This window comes from Stylophora pistillata, chromosome 2 (assembly GCF_964205215.1).
Source record: "Stylophora pistillata chromosome 2, jaStyPist1.2, whole genome shotgun sequence".
In the NCBI taxonomy this organism is placed as follows: domain Eukaryota; kingdom Metazoa; phylum Cnidaria; class Anthozoa; order Scleractinia; family Pocilloporidae; genus Stylophora; species Stylophora pistillata.
The window spans coordinates 24,204,221-24,221,814 of NC_142520.1; the positions used below are offsets into that span (position 1 = coordinate 24,204,221).

General features: G+C 39.7%; 1 protein-coding gene across 1 annotated transcript; it reads left to right on the plus strand.

The window, feature by feature from the left end:
* Positions 1-1,362: 1,362 nt before the first annotated feature.
* LOC111333726 (uncharacterized) lies at positions 1,363-12,523 on the plus strand. The gene is made up of 9 exons (XM_088751392.1): positions 1,363-1,751; positions 4,215-4,316; positions 5,027-5,092; positions 5,571-5,732; positions 6,693-6,770; positions 7,124-7,216; positions 7,321-7,332; positions 7,960-10,891; positions 11,226-12,523. The coding sequence occupies exons 2-8, from the start codon at positions 4,217-4,219 to the stop codon at positions 10,881-10,883; spliced, it is 3,435 nt and encodes a 1,144-aa protein (XP_088607518.1). The 5' UTR covers positions 1,363-1,751; positions 4,215-4,216; the 3' UTR covers positions 10,884-10,891; positions 11,226-12,523.
* Positions 12,524-17,594: the final 5,071 nt, after the last annotated feature.

Sequence of the window (17,594 nt, forward strand, 5' to 3'; positions counted from 1 at the left end):
ACTAAGGCCTGTTCGTGTTGCATACCACGACAAATGACTCTCATAGATATCTTTCCTGAATACGTTCTAGTTCTTGGTGGAGGTATTCAGGGAGAGAGTAATGAAAAACTTGTGCTGCATAATCGATTATGGATCTTACACATGCCGTATAAAAGTGGCAAAGGTCTTTTGGTGGAACGTGAGCTCTTTTTAGCTGAACAAGGAAATAGGTTCTTTTTGCTGCTTTCTTGGTAATCTCAGTTATGTGAGCGTTCCATTTCAAATCTTCGGAGATGGTAACACCCAAGAGTTTGGCTTGTTTAACCAATTTCATGTGTTTACCATCTATTGAAACTGGATCAAAATCCCTTGGAATTGAAGAGAAACCAATTCGCAGCTCTTTCCATTTGTCTATGTTTAGTATTAGTCTGTTTTTCTTCGACCACTCTATTACTTAGTTCGTGGTATTTTGAGCTCCACTGGGGTGATCTTTCTTTGAGGCCGTCGTCTCGTCGACAAATTTCCATAGAGAGGCGTTGGTGATCGGTAAATCGTCTATCATAGTCAAGAAAAGCCAGGGACCTAGTTTGGTACCTTGCGGGACACCAGATGGAACAGAGTCCCATTCCGATACGCACCCATAAGACATCTTAATTCTCTAATAACGGTCTATCTCACCTAGTTTGAAATTTCTCTTTGAAGGAGTTCGAGATATAATTTACACTCGATGGTAAATAAAAACTGATATCCACGTGCACTATATTACCACCTTCATGTGCATTACTGACCAAGTGTGAGCTTAAGAAGGCTGCGTATTGACCTTCACTAGGTTTTTAAGAACCGAGGCGAGATCCTCGTCAAAAAAAGGATTCTTTGCGCGATACAAACAAACATCTACATGCCCCATGGAATTACTGAATGAATCGACGAGTCTCGTCATAATGTTCTTTGTTTTTACTAGAGAAGTATCTGTGACTCCGTTGTAGCCAAAACTGCCAAAAATAACCTTTTATTCATGTGACAATAATATTTGTCTAGTTCTGACATTAGACGAGATATCTAATCGGCTACTTGACAATTATTACAAGATCGAGTGTTGGATATGGTATGATAAATAGGCAACGAGGCGAGTTGGCTATAATCATCTGATATCCAACAAGCGCGAGTGAAATAATTGTTTTATTAAAAGGAAAACGCCCCCAAGATATTAGACAAATCTTCTTGACTTTATTTTGTAGGAAGAAACCGGATGTTACAATGTACAGATATTAGATTATGGTATATTGGCTCATATACCATAATGGCTAAGCCAATAAGAAGTCTTGAATTGCATTATCCAATGATCCAGTTTTTAATAAAAGAACATTTTTTTTTTTATGTGTGTGACCTAAGCAGGAATCAAAAGACAACACATTTGGTCCTCTTGAGTAGCCAATCGCAACACAACATTCGCCAAATCTTGCTCGCTTACGGGTCCCACCACTTTAGAAGAACAAAGACACAGAAGGAATATTTGTGAATAACGTGACAAAAAGCCAACAAAAGGGAAATTTTTACCCCAGAAACCACAATGACTCTGAATACGAGCAATTATTTTGATGTAAACTGGAGGCTATTATGCTTCAAATATTTTTGCAACGTACAGAGATATATGAATAGGAATAAAAACTTTTGTAAAGCAAAACTTTTACTCTTGTTACTTTCAGGCATGTAGATATAACAAATGGCATCTTTTGGAGAATAGAGGGATTTAGCGGATGACGGTTTGACAGGTACAAATCAATTTTTAATTTGGAATTTATGACAGCTGTTTAGAGCTCATGTTATTTATGGAAGCGCGTATTCCTGCGTTTCTACCTCCTGACAACTGAATTAAATATAATTTCAGTAGATTTTCCTGGTTTATTGTTTTCAGATCGGAAATTATTTCACAAAAATCAAGAAAATAAATTTGTATTGGTTTCTCTCACTTAATTCACTTCTGACTAGTCTGCGCGCGTTTTAATTTCCCTAACCCTTTAACTCCCAGAAGTGATTCACATGACAATTCTTCCAGTAATATTGTAAAATCCAGCAAATAAATAATGAGAATACTCAAACTTATCAGGTAAAAGTTGTTATCTTGATAAAAAACCAAATTCACGTGAGTAGTTTAAAAGGAAACATGTAGCAGCAACCAGGTCTTTAGGAGTTAAAGCTTTAACTGCACGTGAAAAGTATGCGGCAAAAGCGCGTGATGCGGAGCGCGTGACAGAGCTAGATGACGTGTTATATTTAATTATAACTCACGTCAATGTCAAAACCAACCAATATTTCTCAAAAATGAAGCGAAGTGTCAAATAAAGCCTTAGGTTAAAAAAAGCAAAAGTTACAAAATTCCTGCGTACCTGCTCCATGTCTATGGATTGCAGCAACAATCTGGATTTAATAACAACGGTAATGTAGTTGTTGATGAAATACAAAAACTTCGATATTTATTCTGTTTCGAAACCATGGCATCTTTATCGCACGCAGCAAGGGTACCATTTATATCCTCAGATATAAAGATGTCAATTTCGTTACCACAACCAGATTTATCAACATAACAGTTTCACTTTCCATGCAATGCTTTTGTTTACATCTACGGGCGATTCTAAGACTGAACTCAATGTTTTAAAGGAAATAGTTCTTGTAATGAGAAATTGTTATATTTTTATGCCCAAACTTTTTAGAGTGATTTTCGGGCGAGCTGAGTTTTCGATGCCGCAGATCTCTGCATTCAGTGCTCTTCGAATGTGTTTCAAAATTGTCTTTGATTCAAATTTGCAATCACTATCGACAAAATAAACAAGAGGATATACCTTCGCTTTTTAATACGAATTTTCCCCCTAGTTTAAGATTTCTCTTTGAAGAAATGAATATTCGTATCCAAGTGCGGCTATGTATTAGCCTCTTTATGCACATTACTGACCAAGTGTGAGTTTGAAAAGCCTGTGTATTGGCTAAGTTCCTTCACTCTATTTTGAAGAACCGATACAAAAGCTTCGTCAATAAAGAATTTATTGCATGAAAAAAATTATTTACACGCCTTAGGAATTACTACATGAATCTGCGAGTCTCTTCGTGATTTTCCTTGTTTTTACGAGAGACATAACTGTGATTCCGTTGTAACCAAAACTGTCAAAAAACCTTTTTTCCTTGTCACATAAATACAAAGTGGTGTCATTAGACATTACACGAGGTATTAAACCGGCTACAAGCAATTTTTTTCGTTTTTGCGTAATCTAAGTAGGAATCATATTAATAAACCATACACTTTGTCCACCTTGGTAGCCGGTGTGAGCACAGGATTCGTCTAATATCGCTCCGCGCTCGCGGATTCCAACGCTTTAGAACAAGGAATATTTGATAAACGTGACAAACCTAACAAAAGTGAAATCTTTACCCTAGAAACCACAATCACTACGAATTCTTAATCACATATAAAAACGAATCCTCGCCAACGTCACGATTAATCATTTGGGTTTCTTAACTCGGATACTGAACGTATCATTAATTTGAGATATAGGTATGAATGGAACATTTACTTCTTCCCTCCTTCGATTCCTGTTTATTTTTTTCTAAATCCGATGAATCTTGATCACGTATGAAAACGAAACCTCGCTAACGTCGCGATTAATTATTTTTCCTTTGAAGGCTTGCCAACATCATTCGAACTTGACCCGTTATTAATGTGGTTTGCTAGGGTTCTAGACTTTTGTCTTCATTTATTCGAACTACGTATCCACAAGGTGGTTAGTCAAGTTATTTCTGACTGGTTTTCAGTTGGAGTTCCGTTTTAGTAGATATATCTTTTGCTCAGTAATAGACTGAATTTGGTACATATTGAGCTTGTTTATTTATTTCGTTCGCTGAAAGATTAAAACGTGGGCTCAATGAATGCTGATGATGGTGCAGAATCTGATTCTAAGGGACGAGATCACCTCACCAGCTATTAGAAATTATCAAAATATCTTCTTCAAAACTATACAGCAACACATTTTCTTTTTCAGCGATGCGTTTACTGATATTTTCAAAGTTCTCCCTAGTTTTGCGATATCAATAGTGTGCTGCAACAATAGTGTGATAATGAGATTCTCCCTCTTTCTTTATAGTTAAATATACATGTGTTTCACGTTCTCTTTAAATTACTTTTGTGCGACTCTCCTCTTTCCATGTTTTCTAGCACAGTACAATTGATTCTATTTTATTTCCAGCTATGGCGGAAAGTAACCTCCCTACAACGGGAGAAGAACTGGATGGAAAAGATGAGCTCCCGGTCACAAGTGAGAAACATAGGCTTGCAACGCATACAAGAGGTATTATTTTTGGATAAGTGGGTTCAGATGGGACACTATTTTTTCTTTTTTGTGCAAGAAAAAGATCATTAACTTTCAAAGTTTCCAAAAAATATATAGTTCAAGAGAAAGAGCAAAAAAGACCCTTCCCATTGACATAAAATCAGATCACACACAGGTATTTTGTGGTCTGTTGTCACTGTTCTCTGAACAATTCTAAGTGGGAATAAACTACATTGACGCCACGCTTACCATATTCTCCTTCGCAGCCGCCGTTTGATTTCGTCACGGAACCTGCTCTCTCCCCTGTAGCGTGACGAGACTAAACAAAAGATGCGAATGAGATTTCTCTAGCTAGCGAGTAGGCCCGAATACTAGGCTTTTAAGTAATGGGCTCCAGGCTTTTATTATTGGTGTTCCGCATGAGTGTTTAAAAATTTACTGCGATAAAGCAAACCGAAAATCCATTTTATCTCCAGGAGATCTTGACCAAAGATATGTTGCGGTCTGCGTTTCCCGAATAGGTGAAAATATATTAAACGAAGAAAAAAGGAGTCATAGTTAAAAGGCTTTTATAAAAAAGGGAAAGTCCTCTTTACGGTAATTTTGAAGGGGTTGTTATTTGAGAGCAATTCAACTTGAAGGTTTTGGAAATCTGAAAATTCGCTTGGTTAGAATTACACATTGCTGTGATCACTGATAAGTTTAAAATAACTTCTTGTTAATTTCAGCGACCGAGGAAAGTCAAGTAACTTCATGTGACCATGAATTCGGTGTATACGTTGATCCTTTAAGAGGTGAGAAAACAAGATGAAATTGCACTCTTGAAAGACGCCCCAGTATAGTTTTGGCACATTTACATCAACTTTTCTTATGTACTGTAAATAACTTTAGAAACAGAAAAATATAACTCTTCGGATTTCAAGCTTTGTCACCATCAGAAAAAAGAATAAGATTTAAGATTTCATCTAAGATTATTCGTCCCAAATGTAGAAGAGTCAATTTATATAGTACATGCACTTGTTAATTATTAATTAATCAATTAACTTATTTATCTTTTGTTGCTGAATTGGTGAAGGATTTTTCTTGTTTTTAAATATTTATTGAATTGTCACTACCATGGGGCTGGGCTGGTAGTCGAACCTTGTAGAGGACATGATTTCTTATTATTTCCACAACCCCCACATTGTAAGTTGTGTGCAAATCTTTAAATAAGTATATAACTAAATAAAAAAATAAACAAAGCAAACGAACCTGAGCCCGGTTTGTTTTCAGGGATAGCAAAAGAATGTCTCGAGACAGGAAACAAAGAATACATACAAGGAGAGGCTAATAACGCGATAAACTCCTACACTGAAGGACTTCAAGTCAACTGCAGAGATAAACGGCTCAACGCCAAGCTTTATAGTAACAGGGCAGCAGCTCATTTCCATCTGGGTAAGGATTTCATTTCAAACTTATAAATTTGTCGTGCAGCGATAGATAATGGAATGCGCAATCTCCTTCAAGCAAAGACGTGATTCTCGCAAGTGGACCACAATCTCAGGCGCGGATCCAGGATAATGAAATGGGGGTGAATTTTTGTAATAATATAATAGAACCAAAGCCTGGTTGAGGTGTTTGAGGTCTGTACATCAGCATGATTGATTTCCCATGAATAATTAACATTTTCGAATTTTAGACAACGCAAATGCCAATTGTATTATTTTAGAATTGTAAAAAAGCCAGCTATTGAGCGCTGCATTGTGGATGGAGGTGCAAAACCTTAGAGTTATAAACAGAATCTAAAAATCGAAATCGCACGTCGTCGGAATGGCAGAGTAGTCAGACCTGGCCTGGAGGACGACAACGCAACGTCGTTAAAGCATGGAAACGAGGCGTTTTTGGATTACATGCTGGACAGTGTGTTTGTGGGTTCAAAATGAATAGATTGATTGGTAGAACCAGTCATCCCTTATGCATATTCTCCACCGCAATCAGAGAAATCAGAGAAATCAAATATTATTTCAATATTTGAGGGATAATAAAAAAAAGAAGGAACGGGGCTCAGAAAAGGGGGGGGGGGGGGATTAACCCATTTCACCTCCCCTGGATCCATACCTGAATCTAAGAAATTGCATCAAAGAAGCCGAACCCAGTGCATCCCAGATACTAGCTGGGATAGGAGACCACAGGTTAGGAGCGAGGCAAATTTTTTTAACAGTTATTTTTTCCGTAAGAGAATCTGATCACAACATTAAATGAAATAAATTTCGTTTTTCGTGACACCGCATAAAAATCAATTAAAGAAATGATCCTCGCAGATGGACCTCGATTTAAGCCATTGCAATTTTTTTTGGCCTCTTTTCTGCATTTGCATGTAATGAACACCTAAAACTCATACCCTAAATTCCATAGGAAACTACCAAGAGTGTCTCGATGATGCAGCAGTTGCTGTTCAATTGGAACCCACTTTAATTAAAGCCATCAAAAAAGGTGGGTTCTCAGCCATAATTCATCAAAAATCTTTCTATGATTTCGTCAAAAATGAAAAGTGTGGATCACAGCAGGATACATCAACCCAGGTGTCCATGATATCTGCTGTGTTTATATCTGCTATAAAGGTAAAAAGCACTAGTAAACGTCAATAAACTTTCAATTGAACCTTCGTTGGAAGCCGCTTTGTATAAGCTCCTTATAGTCCATTTTAAGTTCTTCCACTGTTGATAATTTCTTCTTTATCACAATTTTTGTTTTCGAGCTAAACAAAAATCAAATCGTTTTCTGCATACGTTTGTACCTTGACGGTAATAGCTACCTTGCACCACCGACTGCTGCCTTCTTTTCAGGAGCCAGTGCTTGTGTCGAGCTTTCCTTGTATAAAGAAGCAAGAGGCTGGTTTCATATGGGATTGGCCGTATCCTTTCACGAATGTTTCAAACGTGATACAAGAAGCTACGCAGGAAATATTTCCAAGAAAATTAACACGTTACAGTCAGATTCGTGTACACGTAATGCAAGCGATGTTCACTGATACCACACTGAGCAGTTGTTAGGAGTATTCTCAAAGGGCTCTTTCAATTACTGCGCAAATCTCAGTTTAAAAAATTTCATTTCAAAAATTCATTAAAAGATTTCCAACTGATGGCCCCTAGTTTGTATCTCTAGGCGAACATCACCTTCAAAACCAAAACTAAGCAAATAACTGCGCTTGAGAGCTGGTTAGTTCACTCTAAGATAATCAAAGAGATCAAATCTCCAGAATAAACCCAAGTTTGAGCTAGCGCTCCCATTCCTAAGGTTCCGTTTCGTATTCTAAATTGATAAATAACACAATTCCACCACATTCTCGCACATCCATTCATAATTTATTTATCCTTAACAAGTTTTAAGATCGAAAACAATAGCAAACCCCTGGTTCATTTACTGAGCAAATCTAATGCTAAACTAAAATTTATGGCAAACACTGATGCCAGTCTCGGCTGTTGTTATCAATACCAGGGACAGTTCAAAACAGCAATCGGGTACCATCAACGTCATCTAGAAATTGCTAAAGAAGTGGGAGACAAGGCCGGAGAGGGAACAAGTTATGCCAATCTCGGCTGCGCTTATCAAGGTCTAGGACAGTTCAAAACAGCAATCGGGTACCATCAACGTCATCTAGAAATTGCTAAAGAAGTGGGAGACAAGGCCGGAGAGGGAAGAAGTTATGCCAATCTCGGCTGCGCTTATCAAGGTCTAGGACAGTTCAAAACAGCAATCGGGTACCATCAACGTCATCTAGAAATTGCTAAAGAAGTGGGAGACAAGGCCGGAGAGGGAAAAAGTTATGGCAATCTCGGCTGCGCTTATCGCAGTCTAGGACAGTTCAAAACAGCAATCGGGTACCATCAACGTCATCTAGAAATTGCTAAAGAAGTGGGAGACAAGGCCGGAGAGGGAAGAAGTTATGCCAATCTCGGCTGCGCTTATCAAGGTCTAGGACAGTTCAAAACAGCAATCGGGTACCATCAACGTGATCTAGAAATTGCTAAAGAAGTGGGAGACAAGGCCGGAGAGGGAAAAAGTTATGGCAATCTCGGCTGCGCTTATCGCAGTCTAGGACAGTTCAAAACAGCAATCGGGTACCATCAACGTGATCTAGAAATTGCTAAAGAAGTGGGAGACAAGGCCGTAGAGGGAGGAAGTTATGGCAATCTCGGCTGCGCTTATCAAGGTCTAGGACAGTTCAAAACAGCAATCGGGTACCATCAACGTCATCTAGAAATTGCTAAAGAAGTGGGAGACAAGGCCGGAGAGGGAACAAGTTATGCCAATCTCGGCTGCGCTTATGACAGTCTAGGACAGTTCAAAACAGCAATCGGGTACCATCAACGTCATCTAGAAATTGCTAAAGAAGTGGGAGACAAGGCCGGAGAGGGAAAAAGTTATGCCAGTCTCGGCTGCGCTTATCGCAGTCTAGGACAGTTCAAAACAGCAATCGGGTACCATCAACGTCATCTAGAAATTGCTAAAGAAGTGGGAGACAAGGCAGGAGAGGGAAGAAGTTATGCCAATCTCGGCTGCGCTTATCAAGGTCTAGGACAGTTCAAAACAGCAATCGGGTACCATCAACGTCATCTAGATATTGCTAAAGAAGTGGGAGACAAGGCCGGAGAGGGAAAAAGTTATGGCAATCTCGGCTGCGCTTATCGCAGTCTAGGACAGTTCAAAAACGCAATCGGGTACCATCAACGTGATCTAGAAATTGCTAAAGAAGTGGGAGACAAGGCCGGAGAGGGAGGAAGTTATGGCAATCTCGGCTGCGCTTATGTCAGTCTAGGGCAATTTAAAACAGCAATCGGATATCTTCAGCGTCGTCTAAAAATTGCTAAAGAAGTGGGAGACAAGGTCGGAGAGGAAGGAAGTTATGGCAATCTCGGTATCGCTCATCGCAGACTAGGACAGTTCGAAACTGCAATCGAGTACCATCACCTTGCTCTAGAAATTGCTAGGGAAGTGAGAGACAAGGTCGGAGAGGGAACAAGCTTTTGCCTTCTTGGTAGAATTCGTCTAAGTCAAGGAGAGTTTAAAGCAGCAATCGAGTGTGATGAACGTCACCTGGAAATTGTTAAAGAAGTAGGAGACAAGGCTGGAGAGGCATGCGCACTCTGTTCTCTTGGTGAAAGTTTTGAGTGCCTAGGAAATGTTTTGAAGGCGTTTGTCTACTTTCAGTCGAGTGTAGAGGTGTATGATGATATCAGGGCCAGTCTTCAACTCAACGATGAGTGGAAGATTTGTTATCGTGATCAACACCAAACGGCGTACAAAGGTTTGTGGCGTACAAATCTACAGCAAGGTAACGTCGTAGGGGCTCTTCTTGCCGCAGAAAAAGGACGTGCGCAGTCTCTGAGAGATCTCATGGACACAAGATATCAGCCTGGAGATTCTTCAACAAACAGCTCTTCGAACAATACGTTTCTGAGTGCTGTTCCATCGAGCACAGTTTTTATGGCTATAAATGGTCCTTGCGTTTACCTCTGGGTAATACTCAGCAACAATAACATCCAGATGAGAAAGGTACATGTAAATAGTTTCAAGTATGAGAATGATTTGGAAATTTTTATTGAGCACCTGAACAAAACCGCTCTTGAGGAGATTGGTGCAAAAATAAATGTTAGGCGCGAAAATCCTTCGCTTGATTCGCCGAAACGGGAGGCAATGGCGAGTGATGTCATCCCAATTGATGTGTTGTACTCGAAATCGAGGGCTTTACAGAAGCTTTATGAAATCATCATTACTCCCATTGCTGATTTGATCGAGGGTAGAGAGCTTACATTTGTTCCTGAGGGGCCATTTTGCCTTGTACCTTTTGCAGCATTGGAGGACTCCAAGTCAACTTATCTAAGTGATTCTTTTACAATTCGTGTGCTTCCGTCCTTGACGACCCTCCAATTAATTCCTGATTGCTCAACTCAATTTCATATGACGACTGGTGCATTGCTTGTTGGAGACCCATGTTTCAAAGATATCACCTATCAGGGAAGACGTTTGCGGCAACTTCCAGGAGCACGGAAAGAGGTGGAGATGATCGGACGCTTCCTCAATATCGCCCCTGTCACTGGAGAAATGGCAACAAAAGATGAAGTGTTAAACCGAATGTCATCGGTGGCGTTGGTACACATCGCAGCGCATGGTAAAATGGAAACTGGAGAAGTTTTTCTGGCACCAAACATCACAAGAGAAAACCCAAAACCTCAAGAGAAAGACTACCTAATGACAATGAATGATGTGGCAGAATCTGGACTGCGAGCACGACTTGTTGTATTAAGTTGCTGTCACACTGCTCGCGGGGAGGTTATGGCTGAGGGTGTGGTAGGCATCGCGCGAGCACTTTTGGGTGCAGGTGCTAGATCTGTTGTGGTAACCTTGTGGGCGATTGACGACGAGGGAACCCTGGAGTTCATGAGTTTCTTCTACGATGCGCTTGCTAAAGGAAAGAAGGCAAGTGAAGCTCTCAATCAGGCCATGAAGTGTATGAGAGAAATTGGAAAGTTCAAGGAGGTGAAGCACTGGGCACCATTTGTACTCATTGGGGATGACGTCAGCCTGGATTTCAACGATGTTTAGACGCTGAAGTAAGCAACTATTCTGTTTATAATTTTTACTTAAAAACATAAAAAGTGACTTTGAATCATAATTCATTGTTTATATTTGAGCAGTGTTGCTTTTGCTATTGTTTTGCTTCTAATCGGGTTAAAAGTTTATCTTTTTGCCCCAGCTAATTGAGATGCGGTACAATCGCGTGGAGAAACCTACGATTACAACAATCTTTTAAGAAAAGATGATACGAGCTAAAAAGGAAATATCTTATATGAAAATCTTGTTGTGTAGTGTATCTCTTCATGTCTAGGGAAAAATTTTATTGTAACTCAACGATCTATTCTAAATTTAGATTCTTTTATTTAACAGCTGAGGCAGTGAGCATTGGAATCCAGAGGAGTTTGTAGTTACCAACAAATGTTGATATTTGGAGCAAAAACCAGGAAGATACCGATGAAATCTACGTCAAGAGTCTTCTTTGCAAAGCAGAGACAACCAAAAGACGGCCAACGTCTAATTCAACAAGTGGCATTAAAGATTTCCATTGACTCAAAAAGTTGAACTGCTGTGACGAGCATGTAGAACTTTCGACACTCAAAAGGAGAACTTTTAAGTGTTTTGATCTTTGATATCTTGCTTAAACTTATTTCTATACATATTTTTAATGAGAAAGTTTTAAAATTATCAGGACTAGCAATCTGAAAAGTAACATTTTTTATCTAACTTAATCTATCAACAGGATCTCGGGCGTAACATTTACTTCGAGGTTAGAACGTCTGGAAAACGCTGTCAGCGTTTTCTGACAGGTTTTTCTCGATCATTTTTTCTCAGGAGGAATGTAAGGCTATCATAGCCATATGCATGTCTAGAGAATTTCCATTGAACTTAGAGAGTAGTCAGTTGCCCCATTGCTCCGTGATCATAGTTTATGTTCGAAGGAAATTGTGATTAGCGGTTTGAGGATTTTTACTAAGTCATTGCTTAAGTCAATGTTATTTTAATTTCCGGGAAAATAACAGATTCTGACCTTTATGGCCGGAACTTAGTCTTGGGATTACTTATTTTTTTAAGATTTCACCTTTACGTTTGTATGCGATAAATTGTGTTTTTTGTATAAGCATTTCAACGTATTTTTAGGATGCTGTTTAAACTAATCGTCCAAAGGCAAAACGAATATTTTTTTTTAATTTGTTACCGACCAGCATAAAATTGCGTATCCTACGAAGCATTGAAAGAAGCACAGAAATTGCGAGGGAGTAGGAAAAAAATGATTTTATTTAGTCCCTTTAATTGGATTGTTTACCTATTGTATGAGTACAATAAAATAACGTTCGAATATCAAGAAATGAGACAAATCGTTGGACATTTTGTTGGAAGGGTAGGGAAAGTCAATAACAAAATGAAGAAAAGTCTCTAGCAACCTGCAAGCAGCAACTGCCTTGAATGGATATATATGTATATATATATATATATATATGTAATAATTTATAGCTGTATGACAGTTATCGATGAATGCCTGAATCATATCTGTGAGGCCATCAAGTATTTGGCAGAATGTGTCAATAAAATTGAACCCCTAGGACAAACAAATGGGAAGAAGATAGTTATCAGAGTACTTAACCTCATAAAATCAATATTTCATCAAATAAATTCAGCTTTTCTCTTTCCCTTCTGTTTTATTTAGTTCTTTCACATGCTAAAGTAAGAAAAACAACTAAATCAGGGCTAACTTAGAGCACAAGAGTAGTCTTTGATTGTGTTTCTTGATGGGGACTCACGTTTTTTCTTCCTACGCTCGTGACAAGACGAAAAAACGTCTTTCTCTGAACCAAAGTTCGTTTCGAATTTCGCCCAGTGATCAGTGTAGCTTACGCGATTTTCTGTTCTTGCACTAGCCTGCGAGGAAGTCCTCACTATAACCGCTTTAAGTAGAAAACTTGGATAGAGATCAACGGAGAAATCTTTCTGCGCAAGAACAATCCAAGAAGGTATTTTGAGTCGCAATTTCCTCTTCCCCCCATACCCCCTCCCCCTCCTTCCATACCCCCTCCCCTCCATACCCCCTCCTCTCATACCCCCTCCCCTCTATACCCCCTCCCCCCTTCTTTTTACCTCGCGCAGGCAGTACGGGTGAACTGAGGAGAAAGTTGCAACCCACAGGAAGAATCCTGGAGCAAACGGTGAGATAAAGAAACACTCCCACTTTTTTTCTATCGCTCAATTTCTTCATCGTTCTCTACCTCTGGAGACTAACGTAACGATTGCACTTTAGATTGACTTTTATTCCACTTTCTTAGGCCCTAAAGCAAATGATGCAGCAACTGGATTACGAACGGAACTTGAAATTCGACGCTTTTGAACGCGTGGAAGATCTTGAGAGACAGGTTCATCGCGTTTTTTTTTTTATTTTCTTCAGATAAGGTGGCGTCTTAAAGACATTATTCTGTACACTGGGTGGTTTTGTTCTCATCTCCGTATTTCTATTTTTTTCTTCCTTTCAGATTTATAAATACAAGCAACATCTGATCAGCGATCTATCAAGGCCAGGAGTTGGAGCAGGTACGGTTTATGGCACGCAGACTAAAAATAATTCGAGTTCTAAAGAAATCCGTGACTATCCACGACTATCTGATGTTCTTAAACGTTTTAATTTTTTTTGACATATGGAAGGATATTGTTGACACATACCGCTTCACTCTCTCTCCAACTCCCCCCCCCCCCGGTCCATAACGAATCACTAACCCAGTAAATGGTTTGAACCCGGGGGTAACATGTGAAGGTGTAGTCTGATCGTCGGGGTGAGTGTAGTCCTGAGAAGGACTGTTGTCGGTGGCAGTGACTGACGTTTCGACAACCTGTGCGGAAGTCATCATCAGAGTCAAGTGAGTGATTGTTGTCAGTAGAATGTTCTTATTCCAGTTCGTGTGAAATGATCGGTTGGTTTTGCCGTGATGTTATTGGCTGTAAGACTCAAGTGACGTAAGTCGTTCGTGATTGGTCTGTTTCGGTCTGTCGGTAAAGCTAGGTTGTTCTTTTTCGGTCGTTTGTGATGTTTATGTCGTGAATGAGTCGTTTGTATGGGGCGGGTAGTTGTTGACATCTGTTTAGGGGAGTCTGTTCTAAGTTAGTAAACCAGCTTTCCAGAGTCAGTCGTTGAAAATAGTCAGTGCTGTAGGTTAGGCATTGCGCAGAGTCCCAGTCAATGTTGTGGTTGGTAAGTCGATGATGTTCAGCAATGTGATTGCTGACATCACCTTTCCTCGTCGCCCGTCTGTGTTCAGTCAGTCTTGTTGTGAGGTTTCTGCCAGTCTCACCGATGTAGGAGGCTTGGCAGTCGGAACAATTGATCTTATAAATCGTTCCCTGTCTGTTCCTCGGTTCGTCTTTGTCTTTAACGTTGGTTAGTAACTGACGTAGTGTGGTGATGGGTTTGTGGGCGACGCGGATATTGAAGGGTAGTAAGATGCGCGAGATGTTTTCAGACATACCTTTTATGTACGGTATGGTTGCTGTAGTCGTAGGGGTTGCGGTGTCGTTTGTTTCGGTAGTGGTAGTGGGTCGGTGAGTGTTTCGTCGGATGAAGTCGTTGTTGTAGTTGTTCTTCGTAAAAACACGGTGAAGGTATTTGTTCTCGTCGGCTAAGCTGTCTGTCGAGTCACATACTAGTTGTGCGCGTCGTGTTAGAGTTCTGATAGTTGTGGCTTTGTGTGATGTAGGGTTGTAGGATGACTCGTCTAGTAATCTGTCGGTGTGTGTCGGTTTCCTGTAAACTGTCGTTCGTAATGAGTTGTCGTTGTGGCTTACCAGGCAGTCTAGAAAAGGAAGTCACTAACCCTTGCATAATCACTAACCCTTGCATTTTTAATTGAATTGACGTGTATGTTCTGTTTTAAATTGGTTTGAACCTCTTGCCCTGGATTTTATCCGCGTCCTTTCTTCTCGAAGAGGGTTAGACGCCGCTAGAGAACAAAGATAGTTACCTTAGCAATAAGTGATCTTTTGTGCTTATGATTTCCAAATTTCAATGAGACTTTGGGCTTTTGATATAGCGTCTCTATGTTATGAAACAAACTGCTAAAACTCCGAACCAAGGGTTGGTGCAATTTACTCCGAATTGGAAGCTCTGGGTGCATTCCGTTGCACTTTAGAGCAAGACATTTTACCCATATATTTTACTGACATTCTATTCTCCATCCTGGATTATAAATGGATTTTGGAGAATTTTCGGGGACTTGGCAAATTCTTGTAGGGAGTGGGGAATAACTCGCGGTGGACTCGGTTTTAGTTGCTTCTCACTGTCGAAACGGGATGATCACTGTAACGTAGCAACGTCAGCCACTTAGCCTGCGAGCAAAACTAAAGGACATATGTGAAAAATGAAAAATTCTCAGTGCTGACGTTATAGTAACCACACAAAAATCATGAGACGAACTCTTATCCTGGTCTCTTTTTATAGGCTCGAGAGCCGCATCACGCACAGACAAACGCCTCTTGTCCTCTTACGAGACGGTGCCGGACATCTACGCAGCGTCCCTGCTGTTCGTCCCATCCGCCAGTCCATCCGGCTAAGGCTGTCAAAGTGGTGCAGCCAGTAGCTGGAGGAGGTTTATGGCCACTCCCTGTAGTATTTCCACAGAGACAAGCTCCCACACCGGACCCTGGTGAGTCATAACAATAGGTGATGGTTCTTTAGTTTTTTATTTGTTTGTTATTATCTTTGACAATTTAGAGAGGACGGGATTAACGCTTTCCACCCTAGTTGTCAGAGATACGTCATCTGATTGTATCAGTTTTATCTAGTTCACATTTTTCTTGATGTTTCAGTGAGTGGCTCGTATTCACCGCCTCCCAAAATTCAAAGGCCGAAAACTGTAAGTACTTAGAGAACGATGTTATTCGCCCAAGGCATTACGTCCTTTCGAATCCAGATGAATTATCATCCTAGCTTCCCGTTGAAGGACATGTTGCACATAACTGCCTTGAGTTTAAAGGACTCCGCAAATATTTGTTACAAAAAAAGAATAAGAGATAACATCAACAACCACAAGAGACGGGCAATAGAAGCAGTTTTCAACTTACTGTAGAAAAACCGAAATCAATCTAATCACCACAGCCAATCACAATAAAGGCTTACATCATTATTAGCCAATGAGAACTAATATTTAAACCAGGCAAGCAACCAAAAGCATGGGAAAACGCAGCTGACCACGATTGGTTTTCATTTTGCCTGTGATTGGTTGAGCGGATGGTGCGAGGTTTCTGGACGAATGAAAGAAAAGGGTAAAGCAAAAACAGAGGCTCCCAGATTACTTTCGACACTCAATTTTAAAATTCATATTCTCGTTTCAGAATGTTCTAAATACTCGTTTTTCTTCCTGCAGCACACTGGTCGTTTAAGAGGGAAAATTTCGCACAGTCTCTTGGGTGACCTTCAACCAGCTGATGGTCCAAATACAAGACTTCCTTTAACATTTTTAACTTTTTTGTTGAGAGCAAAACAGACTCACTAATTGGGCTACGTTTAGCGCAATACGACCGAGACGACTTGAAAGGGCCCCGGAGAGATGAACTAGCAGCCGTAGCACATACTCGGGTTTCTTATAAAGCAGCTTGTTCACACGCTAGGGAAATGCTTTTCTTCTCTGATGATTTGGCAGCTTACTATTTCAGAGGAAGTCTATTACCTCGAATCTACAAGTTTACTCCCAGAGACACGACTTGGGTCCTAGGACTCGAAAATACGAGACCTCATCGTATTATTGACTCGAGTGATTAGTTTAATATTATCTTGAATATAACATAATATATGAATAATCATCACAAAGAAATTGTGTGGAAGAAACTTAAAAGCTCCAATAGAATAGATCAACATAGTGGAAAGTATTTTTTTATCTCTAGAATAAATGAGTTATTCATACCGCGATTATGGATACATTCTTATGCTAATGAAAACATTTGCTGAGGTTTTAACTTTTAAAAAAATCGATTGTAGAGAATTGTCAAGTGGAGGAGTTAGTTGCAGCAAAATTTCCTTATATTATGTTTATTTTGTCTTTAGTGGTAAAAATGACATCAAAACATCTTAAAAGGTTTTTATGAACCAATATTTTGAATGCAGACGGTAAAATGATTTTTGAAGAACTATACATAATCGAAACTGTAGATGAGAATTAACTCCGAAGCGTAAATTAATTAAAGTGGTAAATGAAACCCATGAAAAACCCTCTGAGCGTTAGCCTAGTGAAGGGTATCAGGCAACTACACGAGATAAAGAAAATGTCCTTGTGACCTCGGTGTTGGAATCGAACCCACGACCTCCGAATTAGATCTACCGTTGCTCTGCCTACTAAGCTACCTTCACTAGGGCTAACGCTCAGAGAGTTTTTTATGGGTTTCATTTAGCACTTTAATTTACACTTCAGTGTTAATTCTCTGTTCCATCATTCATTAATGACTATGACAATTAATATCTACGAGGGCTCAATGATGAGCCACTGGTCGGAAAATGATACCTCACTCCTTCCTCAAGGAACAAAGACTGAACTTAAGGAGGTGGAATGCGGGTTCATTTATGAAGCAGAGTTCATAGCCTATTAAATCTGGTGAAAGGAAGAACTTAAAACGCGGATGATGCATACATTTAATGTCAATACTTACCGGATAATGCTCATTATTAAAAACTAGATCATTGGATAATGCAATTCAACAATTTTTATTGGCTTAGCCATTATGGTAGAT

Excerpts from the sequence above, each read along its gene's own strand:
- LOC111333726 (XM_088751392.1), top strand. The coding sequence starts at position 4,217 with ATGGCGGAAAGTAACCTCCCTACAACGGGAGAAGAACTGGATGGAAAA. Across the intron at positions 5,733-6,692 it reads AGCAGCTCATTTCCATCTGG|GAAACTACCAAGAGTGTCTC; the intron begins GTAAGGATTTCA and ends TAAATTCCATAG. Across the intron at positions 6,771-7,123 it reads AATTAAAGCCATCAAAAAAG|GAGCCAGTGCTTGTGTCGAG; the intron begins GTGGGTTCTCAG and ends CCTTCTTTTCAG.